This window comes from Rattus norvegicus, chromosome 7, assembly GCF_036323735.1.
Source record: "Rattus norvegicus strain BN/NHsdMcwi chromosome 7, GRCr8, whole genome shotgun sequence".
Taxonomy (NCBI): Eukaryota; Metazoa; Chordata; class Mammalia; order Rodentia; family Muridae; genus Rattus; species Rattus norvegicus.
Window position 1 is genome coordinate 131,903,893 of NC_086025.1, and position 22,713 is coordinate 131,926,605.

The window sequence follows — 22,713 nt, forward strand, 5'->3', positions numbered from 1 at the left end:
CTGAGTCCTAGGACCCACAATGTAGGAGAGGATCAATTCTTGCAAGTTGCGTTCTAATTTCCACTTGCATGTTATGGCCGGAACATGCACGCACACACACACACACACACACACTTTTACAAAAGGACTGAAGCTACAGCTCAATGGTAGAATATTTGGCTAGTATGTAACATCTTTATATATAGCCCAGGATGGCCTCCTGCCTCAGCCTTCAAATCCTAGGATTACATGTGTCTGTGTGTGTGTGTGTGTGTGTGTGTGTGTGTGTGTGTGTGTGTGTGTCACAACACTCAGCTTCTGAAGACTATTCAACCATACTTTACAAACGGGAAACTTAGGCTAATTGGATACTTCAGCTTCCCACAGTCAGCAGAGAAGGTCCTTGTCCTCTACTACGCTACAGTGGCTCTTAGGTCACCCTTACAACTCTCTGAGGGTGAACTGGTTGAGTAGTCAAGGCAGACAATTGAGGGCTGGAGAGATGGCTCAGCAATTAAGAGTACACGCTGCTTGTGCCTAGGACCGGTGTACAGTGCCCAGTACTCATGTTCAGTGGCTTATAATACCTGTATTCTCATGCAAACACGTAATTTAAAAATCGAAGAAGACCTACCGATTACTAGCAAACAGCCATCCTACTGTCACACCCTGAATGAGAAAAACAACATCTTTAACACTAAAAAATACAGCACAGTCCCAAAGGTGTGCGAGGTGCCAAAACATGACCAGATGGATAAAGGAAAAAGAAATGGCTCTTAGAAAGCAGTGTATAGGATCCCTGTGAGTTCCAGGACAGTCAGGACTACACAGAGAAACCCCATGGAGGGTTGGGAGGTAGGAGTATAAAAGGGGGGGTTAGAGGCACGGGGGTTACTAGAGTACATTCACACCAAGCTCATCCTTTCTCCTCTCAGATTCTTGGGTTATCACACACTTCTAGTCTCTGCCTACACACTCCTTGACATCATTCGAAACGAGGGGACACAGCAAATGTCAAGGTCCCAGGACAACAGCGAGTCAGCATATAGCAATTAGCCACTAGAGGGCAATATATCTGTAGTTAAGGGGATCTTCAGAACCCACAAACTTAGATGGGTGGGGCAGCCCAATAGAACTTGGTGAAGCAAAAATAAACCAAACAAACAAACAAAACAAAACATAGCAAAACAAACAAAAAAGAAACATCAAAATAGATGGAAAGGGAGAGAAGTTATGTCTTAGGGTAGGGTCCTTAGTGAGGAGTAAGACAAGAGGCCATACTAAATACTGAAGCCACCAGTCCTCAGCTCTCCCCAGACAAAAAAGTCAACAACAAAAGATTTCTCAGTTTATTTGGAAATATACAGTTACCCCAGTAGACAGTTCTACTTCTTTTTTTTTTTTTTTTTGGTTCTTTTTTTCGGAGCTGGGTACCGAACCCAGGACCTTGCGCTTCCTAGGTAAGCGCTCTACCACTGAGCTAAATCCCCAGCCCGGACAGTTCTACTTCTGAACTGCCAAGTGACCAACACCCTTACCCAACCAACACCCAAAATATACCCAGGAGGGCAGATCCTCGGTAATCAATGCCCAAGACTCATCCCAACTGTACAGACTATAAAAATTCGTTTAGGAAAACAAGGAGTTAGAAGCCAGTGTCCCTGAGACGTTTTGCCCCTTTGTAAACATTAACATCCAGGTTACCAGAACCTGGGATGAGTGTGCAAAAATAAGGGTCCCCTACTGTGTGCCCAGAGGAGTAAGGACATAGTTGGCAACCCTAGTACTTAAGTCCTGAGGGTCGACCCCACTGCTGCAGGTTGGTCAATGCCTGTGGCCGAAACAGGGCAGTTATTCCATGCCAAGAGTTCACATAAGACAGCATCGGCGGTCTTGTCCATAAGAATTCTCCACACGGGCAATCTCCTGGATGACTCTGATGAAGATGTCCTGAATTAGCTACAAGGAATAAGATCTGTGGTCCATCGATTGGGTCAGGGCCAATACTACCCAGCCCTGAGGCAAACACAGCACTCCCTCACTGTCCCCACCACCGAGCCTCAAGGAAGGAAGACACTGCTAGCCATGCCACCAAGTATAATCTTTACGTACAGCACCTGATTATCCCGTGCAGATGACTCCATAAATGTTGCACCCCAGGACTCTGCTAGCTTCTTCCCTTCAACTGCCTGCACCTCTCTGGAAGCAGATTTGGAACATAAAGAGAGAAAGCAAAGAAAAACGTCAGCAAGTTCTCTGAAAAATCTTTAGGATTTAGATTCCTTCTGATAATACACACACACACACACACACACACACACACACACACACACACACCCCAAGGTTTGAGGAGGTGAGAAGAAAATATATATATATAAACAAAAGCACGATACATAAGTATTAATACTGAAATATCAATTATGATAAGATCATCCTTAAGTGACCTTCAAAGTAAGGATGAAAAGCTGGGGGGGGGGGCAGCGGATGGACGGATGGACAGGGACAGAGATGGACCAGCTAGGCATGGTGACCCACTGCTACATTCTAGGCTAGCACTATTTAGAAAGCTAGAGGATTGGGAGTTAAAGGATAGCCTGGGCTACATGGTGAAGAAGATCCTGTCTCAAAAAAACAAAAACAAAAACAAAAACAAAAACAAAAAAAAAAAAAACGGGGTTGGGGATTTAGTTCAGCGGAAGAGCACTTGCCTAGCGAGCGCAAGGCCCTGGGTTTGGTCCCCAGCTCCGAAAAAAAAGAAAAAAGAAAAAAAAGAAAAAAAAAAAAAAACCAGACAACAACATAAAAAAAAAAAAAAAACCAAAAAACCAAGCTGTAAAATTGCTTCAGTCAAGCAGCAGAGCTGGGAAGGACTACATCGTGATGGATCCCTGGTACAGGTCACTTTTCCTTTGCCGAGCAGCAGAGTCTTACGCACCTGTCTGCAGAGAGATCTGCCTTGTTCCCCACAAGCAGCACTGGCAGTCTGGGATGAAAAAGCAGTTACTACAGTTATGCTTGTAAGATCCCCTTCTCCCATCCTCCACGGACCCCATCTACTCCAACTCCATCAAGGCTAGGTGATTCCCCAAACAAGCCAGCCATCATCTACCTCTAGCCTCCTTGAAGAGTTTACCCTTTGGCTTCCTTCCACCCCCTCACGTCTCTATGTCCTAGGGCCACTTACCGAGTTTTACCATGGCCTTCCTGTAGCTTTTGGTACAGGTTCTTAACGATTTGGAAGCTTCAGACATAAGAAACAGAGCTATAGTTTTAGTTCTAGGATTAGACGTTAGTCTTGACGAGCCCCCACTCAGAATCCCAGTCACATACCTGCGCAGGGAGGTAACGTTGTACACAAGCACGTAACCATGGACCCCAATGATGAAGGAATAGGGCAGAATGCTGTACTTATCCTAGAATCAAACAAAAATGTGAGTATTTACACCCATGCCATGCAAACGGCGTAAGCTGGTGGCACAGCAAACGAGTGACTCTCCCTGGGCCATCCCTTGCTCCAGTCTCTTCCATTAAATAAGTTTTTAGGAAGCAGCTCCACTGAGCCTTGCACACTGCTAACAGCTAAATGCTTTTCTTCTCATACTATGTCCCACATGAACCACACACACACCACCAGACTTCTTTATATAGGGCTGAACTATAACATTTGGACACCCTACCACACTGGTACCTGCCCTGCTGTGTCCACTAGATGTAGGTGAAACTCATCTTTGCCAAGAGTCACTGTCTTGCTGTAAGCTGGAAAATCAAACAACAACAACAAAAAAAAAAAAAGCTTCTTGACTGTGAGGTGATTGGTAGTGCCAGTGACGTGTGTTCCTATAGATTCCGGCCCCCAGGAGTGACACACACAGACTTAAGTGTTTTCATCAACACCTGTGGTTCTCATCCTTCCTAATACTGTGACCCTTTAAAACACTCCCTTGTGTTGTGGTGACCCTCAACCATAAAATTACATTTGTTGCTACTTCATAGCTATGGTTTTGCTATGGTTGTGAATCATGATGTATACATATTTTTGGAGATACAGGGTTTCAAAGGGTGTCTCAACCTACAGATTGGGAACCACTGATCCATACTATCCCTGGACAAACCTTGCAAACTCCACTTTCTAGACACTTACAGAACAGGATTCCCAGAACTGATCAAAGGAATATATAAATAAACCAGCCTCTTGGCAAAAAAGAAATCTCAAATTATGGAGTTAGAGAGGGCACCCAATCTATCTAGGTTCTGTTTCCTTCACACTAAAAGAAAATTACTCATGCCAGGCGGTTGTGGCACATTAATCCCAGTATTCCAGAGGCAGAGGCAGGCGGATCTCAGAATTGGTCTACAGAGCTAGTTCTAGGACAGCCAAGGCTACATAAAGAAAGCCTGTTTCCAAACAAACACAGAGGGGGTGGGGGGGATGCTACTCACTATTCTCCACTGTAGGATCGTAGCCTTTCAGGAACTCCCCTTCCACAAATTGATGTGCCAAAGATGTCTTCCCTTTCAGGACCAGAGATCGTTGTAATACAATCATCCACCCACAGTCACACCTTTTGTCCTTTCGGACTGTGGCCAGGACCAAAGAGCACCCCAAATCAGCTTCCTAGGCTGTGGGAGCCCCTCAAGCAGTGCTTTCCCTTGGTCTTTTATTGCCACCATCCTTACGTATAGATTCCACAGCGTTTTAGCTACTCAATGCATTCAGTGACGCCCGCAGGAAACCCTCCCCTCCCCCACCCAACCCTCCCCCACCCCATCTCACCCTTTGGAAAAGATTCCCCAGGATCTCCTTCACCAGGCCAAGGAAACTAAGGACTGTCTACCCTGCGCAGATCCCCACCACGCCTTCAAATACTGATCCCACCCCCACTCCCAGAGTAACGCGGGGATGACTGGTGCAACCACAGCCCGATACACTTTAACCCTTGCGCGCTCCTCTTCCAGCATCCCTCCACCCTTCCATCTCCTGCCAGTAAACCCGATTTCTTCCCAAGCCACATTGGGTCCTCGTGTCACATTTCCGCGACAGCGCGCCTCTTCTGGCCACAAAGCAACGGTGCTCTCGGGAGGGCGGGGACTCACCTACGGAGCGGTACCCCAGGATGGCCACCTTCCTGTAGCGCACTAGCGGCATGACAGGACGCCGCCCCGCGGGGCTCGTCAGAGTGCGGGCTGAGGGAGCCCAAAGATCAGCCGAGGTGCAGGCCTGGGTGGACACGGGGAAGGACAGTAGCTCACCGGAGCTCACCCGGCAAACGCAAGGAAAAACCAAAACAAGCCGCGCGCCCCGGGCAGCCCACGTGATCACAACACAGCGGCTGTACGCAGGGGAGCCCAGCGCGGGGGGGGGGGGGGCAGGGGAGGGGACAAGAGGAGCGGGATACCTAGCCGGGCGGCTCCCGGCTCCGCCCCACATGCTGCTCCCCATTGGTCTATTAGAATGGGGGAGGGCGGAGTCACCCACAGGGAGGGAAGGGTGGGCCTCACGTGGAGCGGGATCTTTGGGAGCTGCACATGCGTAGACGTGAGCCTGTTCATTCATAAAGAAAGAGAAAGGAACTCGGGGTCCTAGAGGACCTTGCTGCGGAGCCAACGAAGATGTGAATTTCAGGTGGAAAACACCTGTTGTGAAAGTACAAAAAAAAAAAGGAAAATATCTGTTGTGGTTGGGCTGGAGTGTTTGTTTTTGAGACAGGGTCTTACTGGTGTAACCTGGCTGGCCTACAGCTCTCACTGGAAACTATGCTGGGCTTCAAACTCACAGGGATCCACTTGCCTCCTCCTCCCCAGTACTGGATCAAAGGGTGCACCACTACACGTGGCTTCGTGGCTTCGAGCTGGAGGTTTTGTTGAAAAGATTCTAGGCCTCTGAAGCACGAATTTAATCCCAGCATTCTGGAGGCAGACAAGCGAATCTCAAGAGTTTGAGGCCAACCAGATCAACAGAGTGAGTTTCAGGACAACCAGGGATACACAGAGAAACCCATTCTCAGGAGGGGTTGGGGGTGGGGTATGGGATTTTAGGTCTCTGTTTTCACAGAACTGGAGTTCTTGTTCTTGGGGAAATTTCTTTAGTGTGTGTGTGCAGTCTCAGGTTTCCTTATCATACCAGGGACATTCACATATTCAACAAATACTGAGGCAGGAGGATGCTGTGACTTTGAGATCCGCCTGGGCTATACACGATCAAGCCATCCAAGACCTTGGGGGGGGGGGAAGGAAAAGAAAAGCCTTGGTCTTTAATCGGAGGATTTAAGAGGCGAAGACAGGAAGGTCAGGAGTTCAAATTCATTATGGCCTCAGCTACATGGTGAGCTTGAGCCCAAGAGACCCTGCCTTAGAAAAAGAAATTTGCGCATATTCGACATGCTCTGGACAAGACACTGGTAGGTTTGCTCAAAGAGATAAGCGCGTGCACACACACACACACACAACCTTAGGGAGACAAGTATGTCATGGACAGCTTCAAATTAATCAGTGGTTTTTTTCATCCCTTTGAGGTAGAACTGAGGAGGTCGGTCACTGGTGGAGAGTGGTCTTGAGGTTCTGGTTCACTCTGGACCCTTCCTATCTGCCTAGTTTTGTTTGCTGTCGGCCGAGAAGAAGCTCCTCCATCACATGCTCCCACTATCCATGAGACTTCGTCATGGCGGGCACAAACTTAGAGCCCAGTGATCATAGACTAACCATGTGCAATTCTGAGCCAAAAAGAAAACTCTCCAGGGGGATGGAGAGATGGCTCAGTGGTTAAGAGCACTGACTGCTCTTCCAGAGTTCCTGAGTTCAAATCCCAGCAACCACATGGTGGCTCACAACCATCCGTAAGGGGATTCGATGCCCTCTTCTGGTGTGTCTGAAGACAGCTACAGTATAGTCACATACATAAATTTTTAAAAAAGAAAGAAAGAAACCTCTCCCCCCTTGAAGTGTATTGTTCTCAGTTATTTGGACACAGCAATACAAAATTCTGACTAACACTATGCTTCCTAGGACGTCTTTGTTTTCCACAGCTAAGAATTCACCTCCTCCTTGGTGTATAAGAAGTGTCCTTATCATCTTTTGCGGATTTAGCTCAGCAGTAGAGCACTAGAGGCCCTGGTTTCGGTCCCCAGCTCCAAAGGGGAAAAAAAAAAAAGAAGTGTCCTTGTCATCATGAACAACACCACTGGCAGTGGTGGGCACACCTTTAATTTCAGGACTCAGCAAGCAGAGGCAGGCAGGTCTCTGAATTCAAGCCCAGCCTGGTCTACAGAGCAAGTTCCAGGACAGCCAGGGCTATACAGAGAAACCCTGTCTTGAGAAAATAATAATAATAATAATAATAATAATAATAATAATAATAATAATAACAACAACAACAATAATAATAGTAATAATCAACATTACTTAGTGGCTTTGGCTTAACAATATGGAGTTTGGGGAGATTTTTATTCTTTTTGCATTTTGTTGTTGTTTGAGTTGGGTTTGGGTTTTTTGAGACAGGATCTCTCTACTACATAACTCTGACTTTTCCTGGAATAGGTTGGCCTTGAACTCACAGAGATCTGCCTGCCTCTGCCTCCCTGTGCTAAGATAAAGGTGATCGCCACAAGACTGGCTTTCTTGCCTTTTTTTTCTTCCCTTCCCTTCCCTTCCCTTTCCTTTTCTTGAGACACTGTCTCACTATGTATCCCTGGCTGGCCTAGAGAACTCTTTGTCATAGATACTAACTAGCCTTGAACACACAGAGATGCACCTGCTTCTCCTTCCAACTGCTGGCCCAGAAAAACAGTGTGTTCTCTGGGATCCGAGGGCTCAATTAGCTGCTCTCTTGTTTCCTGTCTTCTATTTGTTCCTGGGGTTGGCGTCTCAACGGAAGTAGAAAGTCCAGAAGGACCTTGAGTATCTGGGCCTGTGTGCTGAGTATTGGCTGAGTCTGACTCCTCTCTGTCTCTGCCCCTCCCCCACTCCCTTCATGTGTTTTTCGTCAATGAGTGATGGAGCCTGAACTTTCCTACAAGGATGTAGAAGGCCATAGGAAGGGAAGGGCCTCTTGGGCTTTGGGCCCTGGAAGTGGCAAATCCTTGATAGAGGAATCAAGAAGAAGGAAAGTGTTCAATCCTCGGACACACAGCCACAACTTATAAAATAGCACAAGTTCCCAACCTGCCTGAACTACCTAATGAGACCTTGCCTCACAAAAATAATGAACAGCTTGGGACAGCCAGCCTCCGACTGTCAAGGATGAGCCTGAACTTTATTTATTTATTTTTAAGGTTTATTTATTTAGTAATGTGAGTACCCTGTTGCTATCTTTAGACACACCAGAAGGAGGCATTGGATCCCATTACAGATGGTTGTGAGCCACCATGTGGTTGCTGGGATTTGAACTCAGGACCTCTGGAAGACTCTTACCCACTGAGCCTTATCTCCAGCCCTAATTATTATTTTTTTTTAATGAGTCCGGGTGTATTATCTACATATGATCCCCCGGAACTGGATTTTCACAGTTGTGAGCTGCCATGCGGGTGCTTGGAAATAGACCTACTGAACTTGGAATCCTCCTGCCTCGGACTCCAGAAAGCTGGAAGGATCCATGTTGCTGGTGATTGAATCCTGGGCTTTAAGCCATGTGAACTCCAGTCCACATTCATGGCTGTTGTAGCCTGGAGACGATTCCGTGGCTCTCATTCCATCTCCATTGCTGCCCGGTGTCTTAAGGAGAAACCGATTATCTGCAGCCCCACCCTTTCTCCTTATACGCCACTCTTTTTTTTTTTTATTTACTTATTTAATATATATGAGTACACTGTAGCTGCCTTCACACACACCAGATCTCATTACAGATGGTTGTGAGCCACCATGTGGTTGCTGGGAATTGAACTCAGGACCTCTGGAAGAGCAGTCAGTGCTCTTAACCACTGAGCCATTTCTCCGGCCCCTATACTCCACTCTTAACTTCTTAGCTCCAACCCAAGCGAGTCTCCATTCAGGAATATTTCTTCTTCCAAGAGTCAGGGTTTCTCTGTGTAGCCCTGGCTGTCCTAAAACTCCCTTCATAGACCGGGCTGGGCTGGCCACGAACTCAAGAGATCCTCCTGCCTCCACCTTCCCAATGCCGGGATAGAGTCCTATGCCACTGCACTTGGCTATTTGGTTTTACCAGAGGTGGCATGTCTCTTCTAACCAAGTTTAATTTTAATTGAACTCAAATTTAATTTTGACAGCATCGTGGTTTATTGGCAGCCTATACTATTTATTTAAAATAGTTTTACCATATAGCCAATGCTGGCCACAAACTGAAAATCCTCTTGTCTCAGGCTCCCAGTTGCTAAGATCAGAGTTTTAAGCCACCACACCTGGCATCAAGTGATTTTTTTTTTTTTTTAAGATTTTGGAGACAGTAGTTTTCTATACTCCTGGCTGTCCTAGAACTTCCTTTGTAGACCAGACTAAACTTGACCTCAAAGAGATCTGCCTGCATCTGCCTCCTGGGTGCTGGGATTAAAGGCCTGAGGGTGATTCTTATTAAATTATTCATTTATGTCTTTTTTTTGAGGGGTGTAGGTGGTAGAGATGGATCAGCAGTTAAAATTGCATTCTGTTCTTCCTAAGGATCTGAGTTATATTCCTAACACCCATGTCAGTCACTTTCTGCGACCCCAGTTTCAGATGCTATCTTCTGGTCCTCCTGGTACCCAAACACTCATGGCCCCATACATCCAGGGACACAGATATATACATATAACCAAAAATTAAATTAAATATTGGCTGGACATAGTGGCACATGCCTTTAGTCCCTGGGATTCAGGAGATAGAGTCAGAAGGGTCCCTGTGACTTTGAGGTCTGTATATTGAGTTCCAGGATACCTAGAACAACATAGAGAGATCCTGTCTCAAATAAAACAAAACAAATATAGATAAAATTGTGTGTGTGTGTGTGTGTGTGTGTGTGTGTGTGTGTTTGTGTGTTCACAGGGGTGGTGCATGTGTGTGTGGAGGCCAAATATCGATCTATTCATCTTGGGTATCATGTTTTATTTGTAGTTACTTTTTATTATCATAGTGTTGTTGTTGTTGTTTTATTTGTATTGGGGAAGGGCACTCACATAAAGGTCAAAGACACATGTTGTCGGATCTGCTTTCTCCCTTCATCTTCATGTAGTTTCCTTGGAGTGAACTCAGGTTGCCAGGCTTTGGAGGCCATTTCCTCACTGAGCTGCCTCAACAGCCCTGCCTTTTCCATTAGGGTCTCTCCATAGGACGTAGGGGTGGTTTGGGTAGCAGGACTAGGTGAGGTTCTCTGCTGCCCATGAACCCTGGGATTCTCTCTGTGCCACTTCTCCAGGGCTGGGACTTCATGAGCAGGACAGGACGGGCAGCTTTTCACATGGCACTGGGTCAGACCCCAGCACTCATATTTGCATGGCTGCTGCTTACTGAGCTCTCTTCACAGCTCCTACTGATGCTATATTGATTGTATTTTTGTTTGTTTGAGAATTGGTTTTAAACTCTGGATTCTCCACCTCCCGTGTGTGTGTGTGTGTGTGTGTGTGTGTGTGTGTGTGTGTGTGTGTGTGTAGTAATGGTGGGGTAGTCTTGAGAATTGTTCATGGGGCCCACACATTCTAGGCAACTCTGCACTACCAAGACTGAATTATCGTCCCTATGCATTTTTTTCTTTTTTTTTTTCCTTTTTTTTTTCCTTTTTTTTTTTTTTTTTCAGAGCTGGGGACCGAACCCAGGGCCTTGTGCTTGCTAGGCAAGCGCTCTACCACTGAGCTAAATCCCCAACCCCGTCCCTATGCATTTTTAAACTTTATATTTCAAGGGGCTTGCTGACATGGCCCAGCAGTTAAATGCACTTTCTGGTCTTCAAGGGGACTCTGGTTCAGTTTCTAGCACCCACATGCAGCTGACAACCATCTGTAACCACAGTACCGTGGGATCTGATGCTATCCTCTGGCCCCTGGCACACCAGGCACTCACATGCTGTACACTCATGCATCCAGGCAGAACACTTATACACATAAAATTAAAATAGTAAACCTTGAGCTGGAGAGATGGCTCAGTGGTTAAGAGCACTGACTACTCTTCCTAGAGGTCCTGAGTTCAAATCCCAGAAACCACATGGTGGCTCACAAGCATCTGTAATGGGATATGATGCCCTCTTCTGTTATGACTGAAGACAGCTACAGTGTACTTTTTTTTTTTTTCTTTTTTTCAGAGCTGGGGACCGAACCCAGGGCCTTGTGCTTGCTAGGCAAGCGCTCTACCACTGAGCTAAATCCCCAACCCCAAGTTTATATTTTGAATCAGGGTCATACTAAGTTAACCAGGCTGGCTGGTCTTGAACTTACAGCCCCAAGGTGCATGAGCCATGATTCCCTGGATTCAGCCTCCTGAGCAGGGCCATTAACTATTATACCTGGTTCTATGACAGCAGAGAGAGCAGGCATGCCGCCACATTGGGACTCAAACAAAGCTTAGGACCTTTAAAAGCTCAAGTTTGATTGTACCACCCCCCCAATCTAAAATTTAATTGTATTAATATATCTACTCAAATCACTTCATTTTAAAAATCTCCTGAGTATTGCAGCAGACACTTGTAGTCCCTGCTATTAGAGTTGAGGCAGGGGTGTTGCATTAATGCCCAGGTGGAGCCGGGTGCTCACGGCTGGCAGGAAAGCAAGACATCATCAACCAGAAAGGTGGACAGGGAGATGTCCTTACTACAGCACAAAACCTATCAGTAATGGCGGGCCCTGATAAGTATTTGCAGCAAAGAGAAGCAAGTCTCTGGATCTGATCTTTCCCCGTGTGCTAATTCACCTTTTTTTGTTTAAATTGTTTAATTATTTAATTGTTTAAATCTTTTTTTAAAAAAAAAGATTTATTTTATGTATATAAGTACACTGTAGCTGTCTTCAAACACACCAAAAGAGGGCATCGGATCCCATTACAGATGGGTGTGAGCCACCATGTGGGTGCTGGGAATTGAACTCAGGACCTCTAGCTCTTCACCACTGAGCTATCTCTCCAGCTCCCTAATTTTTAAATCTTATAGCATCTGTTATCCAGCCTCCCGGGAGCACCTTACCATATCCTCAAGCACCCCAAACAAAGTGATTTCCTTAAGGACACGACTGTTGGGTAAAAGCCTAAAAGTACAGAATAAACGGACAAACAAGCAGGGCGGGGTGATAGAGGTGGCCGCTGTATCTGTGCGTGCCTTTATTCCGGCACTGACTGAGGAGACAGAGGCAGGCAGGCAGATCTCAGGCTACACAGAGAAACATTGTTTCAAAAACAACATCAAGGAACCAAAAAGTATAACAGTACATACAGCTCTATTGTTTTCAGACGTGCAGTCTCCTTCCCATGAGAAGCAACCGGTTTAAAAGTGAGGACCTCCAGCATGACACGGGTTCTCCCCAAGACACTGCCAACAATTTCTAAGACTTAGCTTGGTCTTTGAAAGAAACAGAAACCCAATCTACCTTCTCATCCTACCAATGTCTTCACCACTAGACTTTGTCACTGAAAACGGAACTCCATTCTTACTCCATATGCTGAAATACTCCATTCCTATCCGTTTATAAGAGGGAGGGAGGGGTTGGGGATTTAGCTCAGTGGTAGAGCGCTTGCCTAGCAAGCACAAGGCCCTGGGTTCGGTCCCCAGCTCTGGAAAAAAAAAAAAAAAAAAAAAGAAAAGAAAAGAATAAGAGGGAGGGAAAGAGGAGGCTGTGTGTAGGAGTCAGACTCATGCAATGCTTCCTATCCAGGTCCAAGGGTATTGGGCCAGCGGTGCCAGGGAGAAGTAGGTAGGAAACTTAGCTCATTTAGTTTAAAAAAAAAAAAATCCATAATAAGGTTCTAGGTGGTTTTAAGCCCGGCATGATGCTGCACACTTTCAATGCCAACAGAGGCAGGAGGGTATCTGTGAGTTCAAGACCAGGTTGGTCTCTATAGTGAGTTCCAGGAGAGCAGAACTGCCAATGAGACCCTGTCTCAAGAAAACAAAAGCTCTGAGACTCGGCAGGCTAGCCCAGGAGTATAACAAGGAAGGGATGTGCCGTGTGGTGGATATGAGATTAATCTCAGCTGCTGCAGCTGCTGAGGACTTAAGCACCTGTCCCCTGGGCAGCTGCAGTCTCCAGCTGCAGTCTCCAGGCCTGGCTGCTAGGGTGGCAGCTCTGTCTTAGCCAGTAGCCATCAGCTCCAACAAGGCCAAGGTTCTCCTCAGAGAACCGCTTGAAAGCAACAGGGAACAGCAGAGAACGTGTCCCTACTTCTAAAGAGTTCGTTTGCACAACTGTATACTTAGGGTATAGGGAGACAGATTAAGAGACAGTTTGGACTTGGGTTTCCAAAGCAGCAAAGACCTTGCATCCTGCTCTGTTCTCAGCCCAGCCTGGTGTCACTTCCACCTGTTTTCATAGCATGAGAGTGGGAACATTTCCTACTCGTGGCTGAAGCTCCAGCCTGGAAACTCAGACTTTCAGATGAGAAAAATCTATCTAGAGATGAAGAGATGAGGACACTTCAAAAGCCCTGTCTGATGCCGAATTCTAATTTAATTTAATTTAATTTAATGGGTGTTTCGCCTGCAAGGGTACCACTTGCATGCCTGGTGGAAGTGGGGACCAGAAGATGTCAGATCCCCTGGAACTAAACTTACAGACAATTGTGTGCTGGAATCCAGCTGAGTCCTCAACAAAAGCTACAAATTCTGTTAGCCACTGAGCCATCTCTCCAGCTCCCAGATTCTCATTTATTTGTTTGGTTTTGGAGACACGGTTTTTCCATAGAACCCTGAATATCGTGGATTGAGGGTATGTGCCACCACACTTGGCTCGTGGCCTTTTTTCTACAGACAGCTGCCTCAGTTTCCCCACCTGAGAGGAAAGCTCCTCTGATAAGCACAGCTCACAAAAATATCGTTAGAGATCCAGACAGGGATTCTTAATGAAAATGCTCATTTTCTTTCCCTATTTTCTTTTTTCTTCCTTTTGTTTGTCCTTTTGGGGGGGGTGTTCCTTTTCTTTTGTTTTGATGATTTGGGGGTCTGGAGAGATGGTTCAGAGGATAAGACCACCGACTGCTCTTCCAGAGGACAGGGCTCAGTTTCCAGCACCCACATGGTAGCTCACAACTTTCTGTAACTCCTCCTCTTCCAGGGAGACGTATATGCAGGCAAAACACCAATGAACTAAATAAAATACAAATAAATTATATGAAAGAGAGATGATAATTTTCATGAATTTTTTTGTTTTATTTAAAGGTTTTACTTTTAGGTTTTAATGTTTTAGTGGTGTGTGTGTGTGTGTGTGTGTGTGTGTGTGTGTGTGTGTGTACATGGATGCACTGTCTGCAGAGGCCAGCAGAGGACATTGGACATTTGGATCCCCTGAAGTTGGAGCTTCAAGTCGTTGTCAGCAGCCCCTAATATGGTCCCTGGAAATCAAACTCTAGTTCTCTGGAAGAGTAGTGGGCGCTGAGGTCAGAGGTCACTCTACAACTCACAATGTAGCCAAAGCTGACCCAGAGCTCTGCTCTTCCAGCTTCTGTCTTCTGAGTGCAGGATTGTGGGTGTGGGCCCTCACCTCCAGCAAAAGAGAGGACTATTTTTATTAAGTAAAGTCTTTGCCTTATTTCTGATCTCTTCCTAAAGATTGGAAGTCTCTATTTCTTGACTACCATAGTCAAACATCACAGACATGTGATAGCTTGAGTCTGTGCTCCTAACACTAAAGAGACACACACTGTGTTGGGTTGGAGAGATGGCTCAGTGGTTGAGAACACTGACTGCTCTTCCAGAGGTCCTGAGTTCAATTCCCCGTAACCACATGGTGGCTCACAACCATCTGTAATGAGATCTGATGCCCTCTTCTGGTGTGTCTGAAGACAGCAACAGTGTACTAATATATAATAAATAAATAAATCTTAAAAAAAAAGACAAAATGGCTCATTTAGAGAGAGAGAGAGAGTACTGTGTGAGAGTGATGTCTGCCTGCCTTAAAAAGTGAGCACCAGGCCAGCCTGGACTGCAGAATGAGAGTCTCCGTAATGGTAATGGTAATGGTAACACATCATTACCATAACTAGAGTTTGGGAGACCAGCATCAACATTCTTCCCAATTAAGGGTTTTAGACAGAGCCTTCCCATATGTTCTCACATGTGGTTCTTCCCCAAGACTTAGGAGGGGCAGAGGGCTGGCTCAATGGCTAAGGGCATTTGCTGCTTTTACAGAGGACCTGGGTTTGGTTCCCAGCCCCAACACAGCGACTCTCAACTGTTGGTAACTTCAGTTTAATGGGAATAATGCCCTCTTCTGGCCTATAGAAGAACTACACTCACTCGCTAGACTTACACACTTGTAGTCAAAATACCTATTCACAAATACTAAAAATAAATAAAAATAACGAATGTTTAAAAGGTGTATGAGAGGTGGGATGTTTTGATATTTCTTCTTTAAAGTGGTCTAGTCCTATAGCATTGGGACACCACCCATACTTCAAACTTTAGTTAACTTTTTGGTTTGCTGTTTGCTTGTTTTTTGTTTTTTTTGTTTTTTTGTTTTTTTTGTTTTTTGTTTTTTTTGTTTTTTTTTGTTTTCAGACAGGGTATCATGTAGTCTAGGATGGCCTCCATGAAGAAACTTAGACTCCCAAGACTGTAGGAATGAATCACCTGGTTTTTTTTTTTTTTTTTTTTTTTTTTTTTTTTTTTGGTTTTTTTTTTTTAAGACAGGATCTTCTGTCTTACTGTGTTGCCCCTGGTGACCTTGCCCTCACTATGTAGACCAGGCTGTCCTTGAACTCACATTGGTCTATCTGCTGACATAGTGACCTCATAGCCAACTTTTTTTTTAATTTTATAAACATTTATTATGTATAAGTACATTGTAGCTGTCTCCAGACACACCAGAAGAGGGCATCAGATCTCATTACAGATGGTTGTGAGCCACCATGTGGTTGCTGGGAATTGAACTCAGGACCTTTGGAAGAGCAGTCAGTGCTCTTAACCACTGAGCCATCTCTCCAGCCCCATAGCCAACTTTTTAAAAATTGAAACAGGGTCTCATTCTATAGGCCAGGGGTGGCCTGCAACTCACAATGTAATCAGAGTGCTCTTGACCAGTAAGTCATCTCTTTTCTCAACTTGCTGAATGCTGGTTGCAGCCGTGGGTCACTGACCCACCTCAGTTCACCTTAATTACTTCTTCTGAAACCCTGTGTGTTCAGTACATTGCAGAGCTCTGTCCGAAAAGAACTGTGCTGCTGACTCAAAGCCAGAGCTTTGCCCACATTAGGCATGTGTGCCACCACTGAATCTGTCCTTTTCTCTCTTACCCTTTTCCTCACCGGTTCTAGCCTGCTGGAAACCTGAACACTGTGTATTTCTTTTACTGGATGGCTATGTTATTTTAATTAAGGAGGCAAGACACTTAATGTAGAAGAAAAAAGTAGGCAATGTTAATAGCATATAAGGGGACTGGAGAGATGGCTCGGTGGTTAAGAGAACAGCATTTAAGTTGCTTTTATTGTGATGCTATGAGGATTCAATGGGAATTTGCAGAGCATGCTAGAACAGGGCCTATTGTGTACTGAGTTTTCAGAAATATAAGCTATATATATATATATATAACTTACTTTTATTTTTATTAGTCTCTTGTCTGTATGTATGTCTGTGTGAGGGTGTTGGATCTCTAGAACTGGAGTTAGAGACAGGTTGAGCTGTCATGTGGGTGCTGGGAATTGAACCTGGGTTCTCTGGGAGAGCAGCCAGTGCTCCTAAACACCGAACCATCTCTCCAGCCACACACCCCACTGACCAGTGTCTACTGTCAAATATCCTCCCTGACGCCAAGCTCTTGCCTGAGATACCCTTTCCAGCCTTGACCGCCTACACACCCCTCAAAAACGCCATTTCAGCTCCCCCCTATTCATAAGGCCCTCTATACTGACATGGTATATTCTGACAATTGGCTTGCTCCTAGATAATAATATTGCTTTAAGTAGTATAATATTCCTAAGCCTAGGAATTTATACATTAATGGCTACTTTTCCAAGAAAACAGTTTCTTGATCGTTTGTGTATGGTGTTTTATACCATAAGTGGTCAGCAATTCTTGTTTAAAAAAAAAAAAAGATGGATTTAAAGTGACCCAAACCTTTAAGTAGTGGCTTTAACTCTGATGACCCTGTATGTAGAGGTCTTGTCAGGGTTATCACAAATTGTTCTGAAATTCTCAAAAGAGAGTCAGTTTTCTGTTCTTAACTTCTGAGCTGGGATTGGGGATTTACTCAGTGGTAGAGCGATTGCCTAATAAGCACAAGGTCGTGGGTTTGGTCCTCAGCTCCGGAAATAAAAATTAAGACAAAATAAGTTTTGAGCCATCTCTCTAGCCAAAAGTCATTTGTTTGTTTGTTTGTTTTATATCTTTGTGTTGAAAGGTTGTTTCTGACACTTGGTCTCTCTGTTTAGTCCTAGCTGGCCTGGTGCACTTTTTTTTTTTTTTTTTTTTTTTTTTTCCGGAGCTGGGGACCGAACCCAGGGCCTTGTGCTTGCTAGGCAAACGCTCTACCACTGAGCTAAATCCCCGACCCCAGGTGCACTCTTTATAGATTAGATCAGCCTCAGATTCACAGAGACCAAGCTGCCTCTGTCTTCCAAGAGTGGGGATTAAAAGTGGGCACCACCAGGCCAGAGTGCCTAGTATTTGTACTTCTTCTTTTTCTTCCTTTTTTTTAAAAAGATTTATTTGTTTATTATATAAGTACACTGTAGCTGTCTTCAGACACATCAGAAGAGGGCATAGGATCCCATCACAGATGGTTGTGAGCCACCATGTGGTTGCTGGGATTTGAACTCAAGACCTCTGGAAGAGCAGCCAGTGCTCCCAACCACTGAGCCATCTCTCCAGCCCTTCTTTTTCTTTTTTAATATGGCTCTTTGAGATGGGGTATCTCTGTAGCCCTGGCTGTTCAGGAACTCACTCTGGAGACCAGGCTGGCCTGAACTCAGGGATCTCCCTACCTCTGCCTCTCAAGTGCAGGGATTAAATGTGTGCACCATCATGTTTCTCGAAATTATTCTTTTATCCTAAAACAAATCCAATCCCAATGTTCTGGAAACTGAAACAGGAATATTATGAGCTCAAGGGCAGACTGAATCTCAAAATAAATAAACAAATAAATAAATCCGATTTGTCATGTTGCGTCTGATTTTAAATATTAAGATTTATTTGTGGCAGGGCTTTACTAAGTAGCCCAGGCTGCCCTTGAACTCAAGACATTCCTCCTTTCTTCGCCCAGCTTGAAAAAACAAAACAAAATTCAGCCCTGAAATGCGTAGGCTGACAACGCTTTCAGTGGAATCTTAGAAAGTAGACAGCAGAGAGCAACAACAGCAGTGAGAGAGGAATGTGAAGCCAGTGTGCTCGGTTCCTGGGTTGAGAACAGTTGCTGCTGTTTGAAGGTGCGGGCAGCCAAGTTAAGTGTGCTCATCTGTGGCCAGCACGTGGTGCATTTACCTGTTTACAGACTTTTCACATAGCTGGGAGGGGCCTCAGGACGACAAGAATGAGGGGAAGGGCCTCGAGGGGACAGAATCTGGGGAGGGACCTCAAGGGGATAAAATAAGGGGAGGAGCCTCAAGGGAACAGAATGGGGGGAGGGACCTCAAGGGTTTAAAATAAGGGGAGGAGCCTCAAGGGAACAGAATGGGGAGGGACTTCAAGGGTTTAAAATAAGGGGAGGGTCCTCAAGGGAACAGAACGGAGGGAGGGGCCTCAAGGGGACAGAATGAGGGGAGGGACCTCAAGGGGACAGAATGAGAGGAGGGGCCTCAAAGGGATAAGAATGAGGGGAAGGGGGGTTGGGGATTTAGCTCAGTGGTAGAGCGCTTGCCAGACCCTGGGTTCGGTACCCAGCTCCGAAAAAAAAGAAAAAAAAAAAAAGAATGAGGGGAGGGGCCTCAAGGGATAAAATTGGAGGGAGAGGTGAGCCTCAAACCTGGGAAGTAACCTATAGGATATGATTTAATGAAAACCAATGAGGGGCTGGAGAGATGGCACTGACTGCTCTTCCAGAGGTCCTGAGTTCAATTCCCAGCAACCACATGGTGGCTCACAACCATCTGTAATGGGATATGATGCCCTCTTCTGAGCAATGGTATACTCATATAAATAAAATAAATCTTTAAAAAAAAAAAAGAAAACCAATGAATTCTTCTCCCCCAATATATTACCAATATATTACATAACCATTTGAGTGGTACTGGAGATTGAAATTGGGGCTCTGGGCACACTAGGCTAATGTCAGCTTAGATACAAGTAGTACTTAGGGAAGGTAGTGGTACACAGATTGCCAGGTACCACAGAAAGACTAGTTAGCTTATCAGACTGTTCATCACCTGGGTGATAACAGGAGGTACCAGGATCTAAGAGATGCAGGCAAGATACGGTAAGAAAGTAGAAAAGGCTATTATTGTTTGAGATGTGTCTCCGAGGCAGGGAGAAGGCAGGGTGGCAACAGGCATTTGGTGTCTGCAGACTTGGACATTGGTGAATAGAGGACCTTTACCAGGAACTATGTGAAGCTCTATTTACTATTATCTTCTGACCACACGACTTTAGGGTCACCAGAGTGAGGGACACTCTGCACTTTATCTATACTTTGAGCTTCCCAGAGCCCCAGAGCTGAACTAGGCACAAGGGCTGTAAAAAATGCCAAGGACTGAGAAAGAATCAGGCAGGTTCCTTACCATCTCCTGACACAGTAGCACCATAAAAAAAAGTTAGTGCAAGTCACATATATCTGCCCTCTCGGGTAGTTCCTATGAGCAAATCTGGTGCAACACTGCAATACATTTCCCTTTGGTGCAGAGGGAACCCAAGCTTAGAATTGTCTCCAATGCCACCAGAGGGCAGCGTATTTACAGCATGGACTTGGTTGGCTTGGAAGAGCCAATCGTCCTTGCAACAATTGTAGCCGACTTGGACCCACTTCCTGGAAGTACCAGCCACCCTTAACTACCCCTCATACCCTTAACTACCCCTCATACCCTTAACTACCCCTCATACCCTTAACTACCCTCATATCCTTAACTATCCCTCATACCCTTAACTACCCCTCACACCCTTAACTAACTATCCCTCATACCCTTAACTACCCCTCATACCCTTAACTACCCCTCATACCCTTAACTACCCCTCATACCCTTAACTACCCCTCATACCCTTAACTACCCCTCATACCCTTAACTACCCCTCATACCCTTAACTACCCCTCATACCCTTAACTACCCCTCATACCCTTAACTACCCCTCATACCCTTAACTACCCCTCATACCCTTAACTACCCCTCATACCCTTAACTACCCTCATATCCTTAACTATCCCTCATACCCTTAACTACCCCTCACACCCTTAACTAACTACCCCTCATACCCTTAACTACCCCTCATACCCTTAACTACCCCTCATACCCTTAACTACCCCTCATACCCTTAACTACCCCTCATACCCTTAACTACCCCTCATACCCTTAACTACCCTCATATCCTTAACTATCCCTCATACCCTTAACTACCCCTCACACCCTTAACTAACTATCCCTCATACCCTTAACTACCCCTCATACCCTTAACTACCCCTCATACCCTTAACTACCCCTCATACCCTTAACTAACTATCCCTCATACCCTTAACTACCCCTCATACCCTTAACTACCCCTCATACCCTTAACTACCCCTCATACCCTTAACTACCCCTCATACCCTTAACTACCCCTCATACCCTTAACTACCCCTCATACCCTTAACTACCCCTCATACCCTTAACTACCCCTCATACCCTTAACTACCCCTCATACCCTTAACTACCCCTCATACCCTTAACTACCCCTCACACCCTTAACTACCCCTCATATCCTTAACTAACTATCCCTCATATCCTTAACTACCCCTCATACCCTTAACTACCCCTCATACCCTTAACTACCCCTCATACCCTTAACTACCCCTCATACCCTTAACTACCCCTCATACCCTTAACTACCCCTCACACCCTTAACTACCCCTCACACCCTTAACTACCCCTCATACCCTTAACTACCCCTCACACCCTTAACTACCCTTCATACCCTTAACTACCCCTCATACCCTTAACTACCCCTCATACCCTTAACTAACTATCCCTCATACCCTTAACTACCCCTCATACCCTTAACTACCCCTCATACCCTTAACTACCCCTCATACCCTTAACTACCCCTCACACCCTTAACTACCCCTCATACCCTTAACTACCCCTCACACCCTTAACTACCCCTCATACCCTTAACTACCCCTCATACCCTTAACTACCCCTCATACCCTTAACTACCCCTCATACCCTTAACTACCCCTCACACCCTTAACTACCCCTCATATCCTTAACTAACTATCCCTCATATCCTTAACTACCCCTCATACCCTTAACTACCCCTCATACCCTTAACTACCCCTCATACCCTTAACTACCCCTCATACCCTTAACTACCCCTCATACCCTTAACTACCCCTCACACCCTTAACTACCCCTCACACCCTTAACTACCCCTCATACCCTTAACTACCCCTCACACCCTTAACTACCCTTCATACCCTTAACTACCCCTCATACCCTTAACTACCCCTCATACCCTTAACTAACTATCCCTCATACCCTTAACTACCCCTCATACCCTTAACTACCCCTCATACCCTTAACTACCCCTCATACCCTTAACTACCCCTCATACCCTTAACTACCCCTCACACCCTTAACTACCCCTCATACCCTTACACCCTTAACTACCCCTCATACCCTTAACTATCCCTCATACCCTTAACTACCCCTCACACCCTTAACTACCCCTCATACCCTTAACTACCCCTCATACCCTTAACTACCCCTCATACCCTTAACTACCCCTCATACCCTTAACTACCCCTCACACCCTTAACTACCCCTCATACCCTTAACTACCCCTCACACCCTTAACTACCCTTCATACCCTTAACTACCCCTCATACCCTTAACTACCCCTCATACCCTTAACTACCCCTCATACCCTTAACTACCCCTCATACCCTTAACTACCCCTCACACCCTTAACTACCCCTCATACCCTTAACTACCCCTCACACCCTTAACTACCCTTCATACCCTTAACTACCCCTCATACCCTTAACTACCCCTCATACCCTTAACTACCCCTCATACCCTTAACTACCCCTCATACCCTTAACTACCCCTCACACCCTTAACTACCCCTCACACCCTTAACTACCCCTCATACCCTTAACTACCCCTCATACCCTTAACTACCCCTCACACCCTTAACTACCCCTCATACCCTTAACTACCCCTCACACCCTTAACTACCCCTCATACCCTTAACTACCCCTCATACCCTTAACTACCCCTCACACCCTTAACTACCCCTCATACCCTTAACTACCCCTCATACCCTTAACTACCCCTCATATCCTTAACTACCCCTCATACCCTTAACTACCCCTCATACCCTTAACTACCCCTCATACCCTTAACTACCCCTCATACCCTTAACTACCCCTCATACCCTTAACTACCCCTCATATCCTTAACTACCCCTCATACCCTTAACTACCCTCATACCCTTAACTACCCCTCATACCCTTAACTACCCCTCATACCCTTAACTACCCCTCATATCCTTAACTACCCCTC

At 45.6% G+C, this 22,713-nt stretch overlaps 2 protein-coding genes across 11 annotated transcripts in view; one reads left to right on the forward strand and one right to left on the reverse strand.

The window, feature by feature from the left end:
• Nucleotides 1-22,713, forward strand: part of Tuba1c (tubulin, alpha 1C) — a 441,616-nt gene that overhangs the window by 266,919 nt on the left and 151,984 nt on the right. The gene's annotated exons all lie outside the window — the stretch shown is intronic.
• Nucleotides 1,315-6,196, reverse strand: Rhebl1 (RHEB like 1). 6 transcript variants are annotated; one of them, XM_039079359.2, is made up of 8 exons: nt 5,074-6,169; nt 4,420-4,491; nt 3,668-3,735; nt 3,310-3,392; nt 3,164-3,220; nt 2,915-2,962; nt 2,092-2,178; nt 1,315-1,915 (listed from the first exon to the last, which is right to left on the reverse strand). In XM_039079359.2, exons 1-8 carry the CDS (start codon nt 5,531-5,533, stop codon nt 1,849-1,851), a joined length of 942 nt encoding a protein of 313 aa, XP_038935287.2. In that variant the 5' UTR covers nt 5,534-6,169; the 3' UTR covers nt 1,315-1,848. The 6 variants fall into 6 exon arrangements, 5 of the variants coding, with proteins under 5 accessions (XP_038935287.2, XP_008763976.2, NP_877977.1 ...); XM_008765754.4 differs by having other exon boundaries at nt 2,097-2,178; nt 5,074-6,150; NM_182825.2 differs by having other exon boundaries at nt 1,315-1,938; nt 2,097-2,178; nt 5,074-5,299.